This window comes from Bufo gargarizans, unplaced genomic scaffold (genome assembly GCF_014858855.1).
Source record: "Bufo gargarizans isolate SCDJY-AF-19 unplaced genomic scaffold, ASM1485885v1 original_scaffold_1831_pilon, whole genome shotgun sequence".
NCBI classification, from domain to species: domain Eukaryota; kingdom Metazoa; phylum Chordata; class Amphibia; order Anura; family Bufonidae; genus Bufo; species Bufo gargarizans.
Window position 1 is genome coordinate 278,276 of NW_025334536.1, and position 12,392 is coordinate 290,667.

At 45.4% G+C, this 12,392-nt stretch overlaps 1 protein-coding gene across 1 annotated transcript in view; it reads left to right on the plus strand.

The window, feature by feature from the left end:
* Window positions 1–12,392, plus strand: part of LOC122923723 — a 75,414-nt gene that overhangs the window by 14,691 nt on the left and 48,331 nt on the right. The window contains exons 2-3 of the mRNA XM_044274574.1: window positions 6,279–6,357; window positions 7,769–8,250. Of these exons, the coding sequence (XP_044130509.1) occupies window positions 6,279–6,357; window positions 7,769–8,250 (561 nt within the window). The remainder of the gene's footprint in view (window positions 1–6,278; window positions 6,358–7,768; window positions 8,251–12,392) is intronic.

Genomic DNA, 12,392 nt, shown 5'->3' on the forward strand with positions numbered 1-12,392 from the left:
AATATAACTACTATAATACTGCCTCCTATGTACAAGAATATAACTACTATAATACTGCTCCTGTGTACAAGAATATAACTACTATAATACTGCCCCCTATGGTCCTGCATGCTGCTGTGCATCCTGTCTTGGGGAGACCTCTCTGGATGTCACGCGTCTCCTCCTCTCTTTGGTCCATCTGACGTTGCTGTGAGCGGAAGCCTTTGATGCGTTACCCACATCCCTCTTCCTGAGCAGTGTGCCAGCCTCACGCCCGCTGATCTGCTCCATCGTGGCCCTGAACTTTCCATCCCTCGTTAGTGAGAAGTATTCATTCATTCTTATTTATTTTCATGGTGGAGACCCCCTCACCACATCCATGGACGCCGAGTCACTAAATTAGGTCCTGAGAGGTGTCCGGCCGGTGCTGCCACATTAGTAAATATTTGACCCCAGGTGAATGGCGGACCTTCTGTGCCCCCCCCCCCCCTCTCGCTCTGTACACAGCGGGGGCAGGCCGGGTAATGTTGTCAATGACCCATTAATGACCAGTTACTGGGAGGATATTTCCATTAACGAGTTCCTGTTTCTCCCAGTTTGGCAGCGAGCAGAGTGTCAGGACTGGCAGACCCTCCAGCGCCACTTGGCGTCCTCCGATCTTGCATTTTCCAGCTGCTTCAAGTATAAACATTTTTCAAGAGCTCGTTTAATGTCCCCCCATATGAAGCTCATTAGAAAAACATGGCTGCTTTCTTCCAGAAACAGCGCCACACCTATCTATAGGCTGTGTCAGGTACTGCAGTACCGCTCACAACCTGCGGAAAGGTGTGGCGCCATTTATGGAGGACAGACCCCCCTCTTTGGTCACAATCACCAGGTCCTAGAGAAGGAAAGTCAGTGTGAACCCCCAAAGTGAAAAGGTATATCACCGCTATATGCTATGGGGTGCATTCTGCCGTTATCCTGCTGTCGGACCTCGCGTCTCCTTTCAGTTTTCTCCGCTGTGATGCATTGTGGGAGATTTCGTGTCGGCAGATACGGGGGTCTGTGTGGAATACGGGGTGATGGCTATGTCCAGTGAATGCAGCTTTGGATTCGACTAGAGTAGAACACCCCATGGAGTGGACACTAAACTCTAAAGGGCGCGTTCCTCATCCGCCACCCGTTCCTGGACCGTGCCTATGCCCAGAGCACCGCGGCGCCTCCACTTGACGCCTGGCATTGTGGAGGCCTCTTCAGATCAGGTCGTAGAATGTGAGATGACCCTCGAGAGGTTAATACGGGGCGCGGGGTCTGGTGGGTTCTCTGCGCATTGAAACGATTGGTGTCTGGAAGAAAACCTAAAAAATAAACCCCCTGTGATGCAGGTGCTCAGTGAAACCTCCCCCTTCTCTTAGGCCTCATGTGCGCGACCGGATCCGTTTTGCGGTCTGCAAAATACGGATACGGTCCGTGCGCCATCCGACGGAGGGGGGGGGGGGCACAGTTTTCCCAGATATACAGTGGTATATCCATGCAGATTGTATAGTCTGGAGCCTGGGAAAGCTGGGTGGGCGATTAGTGCAAAAGTATTTGTTACAAATGTATCAATACGAAGCGTGAACTGATGAACGTTATTATCGCCCTTCCTCCAATCCCTTCCAAATCTGCAGCCAGGGTCTCATCTTACTCTCCCTGGCAGCCGGGACTGGAAGTTCTGGTAGCGGCATGTATAAGTAATTATGGGGTAGCTCCAGGTTTCGGTTCTTTTGTGGACCCCTCCATTGATCCCGTCCGGAAGATCCAGGTGCTTCGTCCTATGGCGGGTAATTTCTCAGCCCGCAGCGGCGAGATCATCTCTGTCCGCGTGAATAGAGAACATTGTTCACTAAGACCCGACGCCTGTACTTAAAGGGGCAATGACCCTAAAATCCCGAGCTTATAATATTACAGGAGCGTTATAATAAGGGCCGATGATATCAGGCAGAGGCGGGTGATACGCGGATGCGGAGTTATCGAGACGTTTTGTTGATCAGCTCTGTCACATAATTTAGCATTCGGTTTTCTGAAAGAGTGGAAACCGTCAGCAAGGTGCTGCTATTATGTCTCCTCCTCTGGGAGTAATACTGAAGTAGGACACCATTACGATACAGGACTATCCGGATATTAATGAGTCTCCGGTCCTGAATGTTCACATAATTAGAGTAATTACAAATAATAGGATCCATCAACAGCAGCGAGCCTGCTTGCCGATGGTTTCCATTTGAGAAGTGCTATGTTTTCTGAAAATGAACTGATGAAGACACCTGCGAAGATCCCGGGTGTTAAATGTGTCCCTATGCTGCGTATATGAGGGCGTTCTGTAGGTCAGGATGTGTTTATCAGTCCCAGTACGAACCCGGCGTGTAAATGATGCAGCTGGTTTATGATTCTGTCAGGTGATCGAGTCTAATGACCAAACGCGTATTCTCTGTAAACCGTGTTACATATTGACGAGGCTTGTCCTGGGAAAGCCTGAGCCGGCGACGTCTGCTACACACAATCAGATCGGAGCTCCGGCTAAAGCCAAAAATCTAATTACCAAAGCAAAACCGGATTTTTACACATTTCCTTTTAATCTCCCTTCTTTTCATTGCTCCGCTGTGATTATATGATGTGCTGTATGGCCATGACTCCCAGAATGCAGACTCAGGTCTTTAAAGAGTTTCACCAAACAATCTAAAAAACACCAAAAAAAATCTAATTGTTAACAAATTGTAAGATATAAAAGGCTAGGATTTTCTGTTCCAATATACTGTAACTCAGAAACACAGTCACTGTGTACATACATTACTTATCCTGTACTGATCCTGAGTTACATCCTGTATTATACTCCAGAGCTGCACTCACTCTTCTGCTGGTGCAGTCACTGTGTACATACATTACTTATCCTGTACTGATCCTGAGTTACATCCTGTATTATACTCCAGAGCTGCACTCACTATTCTGCTGGTGCAGTCACTGTGTACATACATTACATTACTTATCCTGTACTGATCCTGAGTTACATCCTGTATTATACTCCAGAGCTGCACTCACTATTCTGCTGGTGCAGTCACTGTGTACATACATTACTTATCCTGTACTGGTCCTGAGTTACATCCTGTATTATACTCCAGAGCTGCACTCACTATTCTGCTGGTGGAGTCACTGTGTACATACATTACATTACTTATCCTGTACTGGTCCTGAGTTACATCCTGTATTATACTCCAGAGCTGCACTCACTATTCTGCTGCTGCAGTCACTGTGTACATACATTACTTATCCTGTACTGGTCCTGAGTTACATCCTGTATTATACTCCAGAGCTGCACTCACTATTCTGCTGGTGGAGTCACTGTATACATACATTACTTATCCTGTACTGGTCCTGAGTTACATCATGTATTATACTCCAGAGCTGCACTCACTATTCTGCTGGTGCAGTCACTGTGTACATACATTACTTATCCTGTGCTGATCCTGAGTTACATCCTGTATTATACTCCAGAGCTGCACTCACTATTCTGCTGGTGCAGTCACTGTGTACATACATTACATTACTTATCCTGTGCTGATCCTGGGTTACATCCTGTATTATACTCCAGAGCTGCACTTATTCTGCACCTTTCATTTCATGCCTCTTTATAGTATAATTTAGTGTATGATGACACTTTGTTCTACACGGGAAACCCTCAATACATATGAACACTACCTGCGGTTAAACTGGAGCTCACACAGTTTTAACCAACTAATTTTTTCACAGCAGAAAATATCTTCCCCATGAACCATAATCTGATAGAGGAAGAATCTCGCTGATAATTAATCTTGTAACCATATAGTTCAGTTGTCACTTGAAGATTGTGAGACTCGTGAAGATTCCTAATGTGAAACACATGTCTGCGGCTAAACCGATTTCACTCCATGGGTTTGCAGATTTTTGCATTTTCATATTGACCACAAAACTTGTCACATGTCTGATGTATGGAGTGAGTAATGGAAACACCCAATTAATTCAATCACAGTTTAAGCTGCCATAGCCAACTGGCAATATGACCACTGCAAGAAATGTCCTCCATAACCAGCAGCAAGGACTGCACCCTCTGACAAGAAATCTACAACAACACTGCCCCTATAACAAAGAATATAACTACTATAATACTGCTCCTATGTACAAGAATATAACTACTATAATACTGCCTCCTATGTACAAGAATATAACTACTATAATACTGCCTCCTATGTACAAGAATATAACTACTATAATACTGCTCCTATGTACTAGAATATAACTACTATAATACTGCCCCTATGTACAAGAATATAACTACTATAATACTGCTCCTATGTACTAGAATATAACTACTATAATACTGCCCCTATGTACAAGAATATAACTACTATAATACTGCCCCTATGTACAAGAATATAACTACTATAATACTGCCTCCTATGTACAAGAATAGAACTACTATAATACTGCTCCTATGTACAAGAATATAACTACTATAATACCGCTCCTATGTATAAGAATATAACTGCTAAAATACTGCTCATATGTACAAGAATATAACTACTATAATACTGCTCCTATGTACATGAATATAACTACTATAATACTGCTCCTATGTACAAGAATATAACTACTATAATACTGCCTCCTATGTACAGGAATATAACTACTATAATACTGCCTCCTATGTACAAGAATATAACTACTATAATACTGCTCCTATGTTCACTTTTTAAAACTGTTGTAAAAGTTGGAAATATTTGTCACTTTAGAGCATACACTGGGATGAGGTGATATATTATTGGGGCTTCTTTGTGCCGTTTCTTTGCCTTTTTATGCCTCGTGCTCCTGCCATCTGTGGAGTGCATGCCCTATTCTTTTGCGGTGCAGAGACACGGACAGTAAACCCATGGAGGCGCTCCGTAGCGCTCCCGTGGCCTACCAATCTGTGCCTCTGTTCCGCACTGTATATTCCGGATTACGGGCCCGTTCAAGCCCAAACCCTGCATATATGTAATGCTTTTCCCAGCTGAGGGTTTGTCACTGTTGTATGCAGTCCAGACAATCCTCTCTGACGTCGTCAGCACACATCTCTCTCCTCTGCTGATGGTTTGTTACAATGTATCAGTCCGGAGTCCAGATGGATACAATTGTAACAACCCCTCATTTAGAAGAAGCATTGGGTCTGCACAGCTATTTATCCTCGGGATGTGTATAGAAATGTTCCCATTCACTGACAACAAGCTGAGATTTTAAGGAATTAATTTACTGAAAATCTTCATGTTTTGGAAAGTTGAGTAAAACCCCCAGTGAGGACTGTAGTGGCGGCCATAGTGGTTTCCACCCAGCTTTCCCAGGAGCATGTGAACCACTGGGTAGAATGAGCCCCACGGGGGTTAGTATCAAGAATTCCCCCATCGGCTTTATCATAACTTTCACAAGTACTGGTGCCGGTTCTGGAAATATCCGGTTGCAGCTGGTTCTGTCTGGGGGGGGGGGGGGCACGGTGTTCCCCCTGTAGACGCGACCCTGGGCCCCCGCAGTGATTCTTGGGTTCAGCTCCTACTGGTTTTGGACGGGGCCCGCTTCCAGTTTCTGGCAGTTTTTACGGGTCAGAAAAAATTTCCAGGAACCTTCAGCGCAATAAGTAATCTATTAATCAGGTTTTAGTAATTAGGAAATCAGATTGTCAGCTCCTACGTAACCCGCCAGAGCCCCCCCCCCCCTCCCCCATACTGGGCGATTACTTGGTTTAAAGGGACGCTCCACCTTTCACTAACATAGTCTCAAACATCTTTATGTGTCTTCTTTACATTTTTGCTTTTTTTTATTTTTTATTTTTGGGCTTTTAAAAAAAAAATATCTCCTTTTGTTGGCTGGAAACCATCAGTAAGGAGGCAGCTGTTTTTAATGGATCTTGTTCTTATTATTTATAGGTGTCCATACTAAATGTTCTGTGGATGCTTGTGGGACAATAAGCTCTCAAAGTAGTCAGTGGAGACGCATGAAAAGAATAAGATCTGTCAGCTGCGGCTCGCCTGCTTGCTGACAGTTTCTAGATATAAAGCATAACTTGTTTCAAATAAAGCTTGGGTATTGTATAATAAAATGGATTGCACAGCTTTCTAATAAACAGTGTCATTCAATTCCTGGCCATTCTAAGATCTCTTACTGTCAGTGAATGGAAATAGCCTTCTTTTGCATCCAGGCCTCATGATTCTGAATTTGTAGGGCCCTTGCCTTGTATCTTTGAAATGCTCAGTAATTCGATCTTCTTGCCTTTTCAGATTTCGTATCCCCCGAGCGATGAGGACGACACTGACGATTCTGAAGGAGAAAATCAGGAACTTGCACAGATTGACAAAGGTTAGAGGCTGAAGGTGACCGCTCCTCATCAGGGGGCTCGTGCTGGTGTCAGTAGGTCTCTCAGAAGATGACCGCTCCTCATCAGGGGGCTCGTGCTGGTGTCAGTAGGTCTCTCAGAAGATGACCGCTCCTCATCAGGGGGATCGTGCTGGTGTCAGTAGGTCTCTCAGAAGATGACCGCTCCTCATCAGGGGGCTCGTGCTGGTGTCAGTAGGTCTCTCAGAAGATGACTGCTCCTCATCAGGGGGCTTGTGCTGGTGTCAGTTGGTCTCCCAGAAGATGACTGCTCCTCATCAGGGCAGGGGCTTGTGCTGGTGTCAGTAGGTGTCCCAGAAGATGACATTCATCTTCACGGGGGTACTTGTCCTGATGTCAGTAGGTCTCCCATTAGACGACTGCTCCTCATCAGGGGCTTGTGCTGGTGTCGGTAGATCTCCCCGAAGATGACCGCTCCTCATCAGGGGGTTTCTGCTGGTGTCAGTAGGTCTTCTAGAAGATGGCTGCTCCTCATCAGGGTGGTTCATGGTGTCAGTAGGTTTCCTAGAAGATGACCGCTCCTCATCGGGGGGGAAGGGGGGGCTTGTGTTGGTGTCAGTTGGTCTCCCAGAAGATGATCGCTCCTCATCAGGGTGTCTTATAGTGTCAGTAGGTCTCCTAGAAGATGACCCCTCCTCATAAAGGGGGCTTGTGCTGGTGTCAGTAGGTCTCCTAGAAGTTGACCCCTCCTCATCAGGGGGCTTCATGCTGGTGTCTGTACATCTTCCAGAAGATGCACATGGTCCACTCTTGCTGCCTGGTTTGTGGGGTTGCCCCAAAGATGATGAAACAAAGTTAAAGGGGTTGTGCCCACAGAATAGGGGATAAGCATCTGGCTCATAAATGCAGATCATAAGCAGGGGGCACCCTCTATGATGTCCGTAAGGTCAAATAGGTCATGTAGACAGGGTGGGTACAAATTGGGCAACCCTTCTAAAGAGGTTAAATATGGCTGCTTTCAAGCACCACTTTTGTGCATAAGCTGCGTCTGGTATATTTGAGAGACTGGGGTCCAGCTGCAATACCAGACACAACCTGTGGACATAAATGGCGCTCTTTCTGTAAGAAAACCATGTTTTTTTAATTTAATAAATGGTCCTGTGGAACTAGGCTGCGATACCAGCTTCAGCCCGTGGACGTGCTGTTTCTAGAAGTTGTTAGCCATGTTATTCTACTCCTGGACCCCTTTATATGGGAGTACTGTGGTCGATGGATTATGTAATCAAGTAGAAAGTGACCATAGATAGTTGCTTCCACCCTAGTAGATCTACATGGGGCTGAAGATGTTTGGCCCCAGATTATTAAGGTAAAGGACTTGTCCTGTGTCAAGCACAGGTCCTCTTAACTCCTTTTTTTTCTTGCTTCCTCCTGACAGAAAGAAGACGTAATTGTATCCTGACCCCATTGGCCACCAACCAGTTGCAAAACCAAGGCAACCAGTGCTGCAAAGTGAGATCCATCTTCCATCCCGGCCTGGACCGGCACAGCTCGGAAGAGGAACTTGAACGAATCAGCAGGGAATTTGCTGCGGAAAAACGCAAGTGGTCTCAGGTCAGCCGGCTGAGCTGCCATAGCGACAACACGTCCTCCAGTGACGAGGAGGTTAAACACTTGAGCACCATGTCCTTCAGGCCTGTTGAGCAGGCCGATGCTTTGTGTGGAAGTTCGAGTCCTGTCCTGTTTAGTGCCTCCCCTCCTAAGAGACTACAGCCCCTAAGCCGGAACTCAGCCTCCCGGCCACTTATTTTCACTAGTATGGGGTCCACGTTTGACCAAGGAATGCCATGTAAAAGACACAGACAAGGTTACGGAGACAAGAGCAGCAGACCAAGCCTTGATTTGGAAAAGATGCAACAGGTAGGTCCGACTTCCTTGTCTTTATCAGGCATGATAGAAGGTATTAAGATGTTAGGGCTCATCGTTAATATATATGTAGTCAAGTGCTTCTTGCACTACAGGTGTCCATGCATTGGTAGATGGGCTACTCAGGTGGTGAAACATCAACCACCAACCCATGGGTACCCACTCATCCCTGGTCCACATGGTTAAATGGTATATTTTAATATATGGTTGGAGGTTCAGACTCCTATTTTCCTAATTATCCCACTGGGATGTGAAATTGGGACAATATCAGGCCATACATGGTCAGATTGTCTGGTCTACAGGAGTTATGCATAATCTTCCACCGTCTTCTTCATATAACATTAACATGGTACCAGGAAGTTGAGATCACTGGTGCTGTTTGGCTGGAGGGCTGCTTTCTCCACTCCAGGCAGACACAGGGGCAGTTCTGGCATACAAACACCTTCGAAGGGCTCATGCACACGACCATGATTGGCCCATGAAACACAGTCCGTCTGTCAGCTACATCTCCCAGGACGACCAGGGCTATTGCAGTGTACTCGCATGATGATGAAGAGACTGACTGTATCATAAATTACTACCATGCAGTCTGTTAGGTCAGGGGAGCCTCAATTTGCCCGGGAGACATGGCTGACACACGGATCATATTTCCTGGACCAATCACAGTCATGTGAATCAGCCCTAAGTACCATGAAAGATTTTACCTTCCTAGTTGAATATGATTGAGTGAAGTATAGGTAAGATTGGCATTCCCCTTTGACCTAAGAGGAATTGTCCACCTAAAGTAAAACCTCAGATGTGTCCTTCTAAAACCTCAAACTTGTTCTTTTAAGGTTCATCCTCAAACTTTTAAGGTAAAACAATGAAACTTGTGCTTCTAATGTAAAACCTCGCCGTTTTCTTAAGGTAAAATTCCCAAACTTGTTCAACGGTCAGTTCTCAAACTTTAACTTCCAAACCCTCAAACTTTTCCTTCTAAGATTTAACCTCAAACTTGTCCTTCTAAGGTAAAACCATTAAACCTTTTCTAGCAGATGCCACTGAGATGTCCTGCCAATGTTCTGTTGCAATGGATGAAAACAATGTCAAAATGTCTCGCACACCCTGAAATTGTGAGACCTCATTCTTCCTTCTTTGCTTGATACTTAGAACTCTTAGTGGCCAGTTTCTTCATATTGCCCCATTCATGGGTTTTCAGTGAATGTGTAATCGGCCTGTAAATGGCCTCCTCTTTGAAATATGGGATGTTTTGATCATCAAGATCTCATTTCTTCACTATGGTCTTCTCAGTTATGACATTTTATTTCCTGAGTTGAAAGCTTCATACATCCTTATCAGAAAACTTCTAGACAACAATTCGAAGCCCTAAGCTCCAGCTAATTAGCAGCTTATCTCGGTTGAGGTGTTGTGTCCAAGAGTTACAGCTTCAGTCGTCAAGACTTCCATTGTGGACAAAGTCACGACGAGGCCACACCATAAATCAGAAAGGGTTTTCTGCAGTGCTCAAAAATTCATACGGTCTTGCCAACTTTCAAAGGGTCGATTTACCATGATCGACTTGGGCAAACATTGAAGAAGTCTGACAGCTCTCACTAATCTTCTCGATGAAAGGCAGCCACACCAAAGATGGTTATGAAGAATGCCCGGGCGTCATGGGCTTTTATTTATGGTTATTTTGACTTTGTCACATTTTTTCATTTCTTTTGCGTACAAGAAATGCAATTGTTAAGGTCCGGTTTGTGGAATTTGCAAAGACTTGAGGCGAGATGTGGGTCTGTCAGATGTGGAATTTCAACAATATGACATTTCCTGCAGTTTTTGTTTTCGTCTGTGGTATTCACTAGGACTTCTTTGTGGCAGTTCTTGGAGGTTGGTAATACAAAAGGAGATTTAAAGAGCGACTCCACCCTTAAGTGAAAGGTGACAGAGATGCTTTCTGTATGTGTTGGCATTCCTTCCCCCTGTCACAGGACTGGCTGGAGACCTGTGGTCCTTTGGAGTGAACGGCCCCTGTGAGACCCTCTTAATGAGACAAGCTGACCACTCGAAATGTAGCTGTTGATTCTGGTGGTGATTTTTATCGATTAGACTGATTTCTCTGCCTTCTAAAAGGCAAGAGGAAATCCACAAATTTTGATCCAGCGTATGGACGTGGGCATTGCCCGATTGCCCAACGGCTGTTGTGGTCATGCTTCTTCAATACAATGTTGCTACAAAGATTTCCATTTGCAACTTGTTGCTAAGCAACAACTGTCAGGATTGTAGCGACTTTCAAAACACAAAAAAAAAGGCCGATTTGCCACCATAACACGGGCACAAATCTCTGCCAGTATTACTCTTGGATCCTGTCCTTGGGCCACCTTTTTGACTGTTTTAAAGATCACTGCTTACCATCAGTGAATGGCAGCAGTTATTGTGAAGCTGATTTGGCCATTTTGCAGTGCACCATCTTCACCTACGGCACCGCACAGGATATGAGACTTTATAATGTCATAGTATAATAACCTGATTTGCGCAAAGAATATACTGCCGTGTGGCTCAAGTTACTATTCCTCGTCATGAGTTACGCAGACCGATGTCCCCTGACCAATATGTGACTGGCCAAGTTCTGTTCGCCCGGTCCCTGTGGCGTCCCACTAATATATTGACTTTGGCATCTGCAAATATTTTTTTTTCCATCTGTTGTACTAAATCATTAAAAGAGTTTTATAAAAACAAAACAAAAATAAAACATGGCCGCCGCTCTTCTCTTCTCTTGTTTTATGGGGCCAAGCTGCAATATCACTTATGGCCAAGTGTGGCGCTATTTAAATAAGAATGCAGCCATGTTTTTTTTTAGTTTTTTTTTTATCTTATTCAATCCCCTTTAATTCAGTAAAGACTCGGGACCTGCTCCCAGTGGTGTGCCTAGGGTGTTTGGCCCCCGGAGCAGGTCCTTTCTCTGGCAATACTTGGAAAAAATTGTACCCCCTCACAGTAGTGTTTCCCTCATTGTACAACCTTCACAGTAGTTTTGTACAGATGTGTGCTGTCACACTTCGGTGTGGGAGGGAAGCACCACACCGAGCATAGGAGGGAATCGGGCCTGAGAACTAGGGAAGAAAGGTGGACACCTCCTAGTGAAAACCCTAACCAAAATCCTGACTGACTACCAGTATGAACAGACCCCAAAGGTAGGTGAGTTCATACGCAGGAATACCTAGAATCCTATCAAGCCCTATAGGACCCTGGTGCTAATGGCATGGACGAGACTACCTGTTCCTCCAAGAGCAAGGACGAGCAGGAGTCTCCTTCAGACCTAATACAAACAATAGGGAAATGCAACACACAGAACCCAAACAAAATACAAAAGGGAAAGGAAAGACTTAACTTCAAAGGAGCAATGGAAGCACCAGGAACTCAGCCGAGATCCAACCACAATCTATCCAAAGGTCCAAACAGAAGCTATAAACCGCACAGCATTGTGGGAGAAGCAAATAGAAATAGCGATGGTTAAATTACCCTAATAGCCACACCTGGGGAAAGAAGGCATGGCAAGATCCAGAAACAACACAGACGTCATTTGATCCAAACTAAAAACATGTCAGATCAAACCAAGTGTTGCCAGTCTCACCGATCTCCTGCCACCTGTCGCGGGAACGTCTATGACATGTGCCCCCTCACAGTAGTTATGCCCACATTGTGCCTCCCTCACAGTACTTGTGCCCATTGTGCCCCCATAATAGTAGTAATGCCCACTGTGCTAGTAATGCCCTCTGTGCCCCCTCCATAGTAGTAATGCCCTCTGTACCCCCTCTGTATTAAAAAACCAAAAAAAACAAAAACAAACAGTAACTACTCACCTTGTCCCGTTCCTGAAGCTCACCTTGTCCTCTCTCCCCTGCAGACACAGATCGCTCTCCAGCAGTGTGGGCGGAGTTGATGCAGATTACCGGGCTGCAGGCTCCGCCCACAAAGGCTGAATGGTGGAGCAGGGAGAAGTCTTCCTGCTTCACCATTCTGTGCGCCGCGGCCTTAAGGAGAGGAGGAGCGCGGGGAGCTGAGCGGTGAGTGGCAGGACTACAGCTCCCAGCGCTCCCTGACTTTGATGGTATGTCCTAGCGATGTGCCATCTATGACTGAGATGAGACAACCCC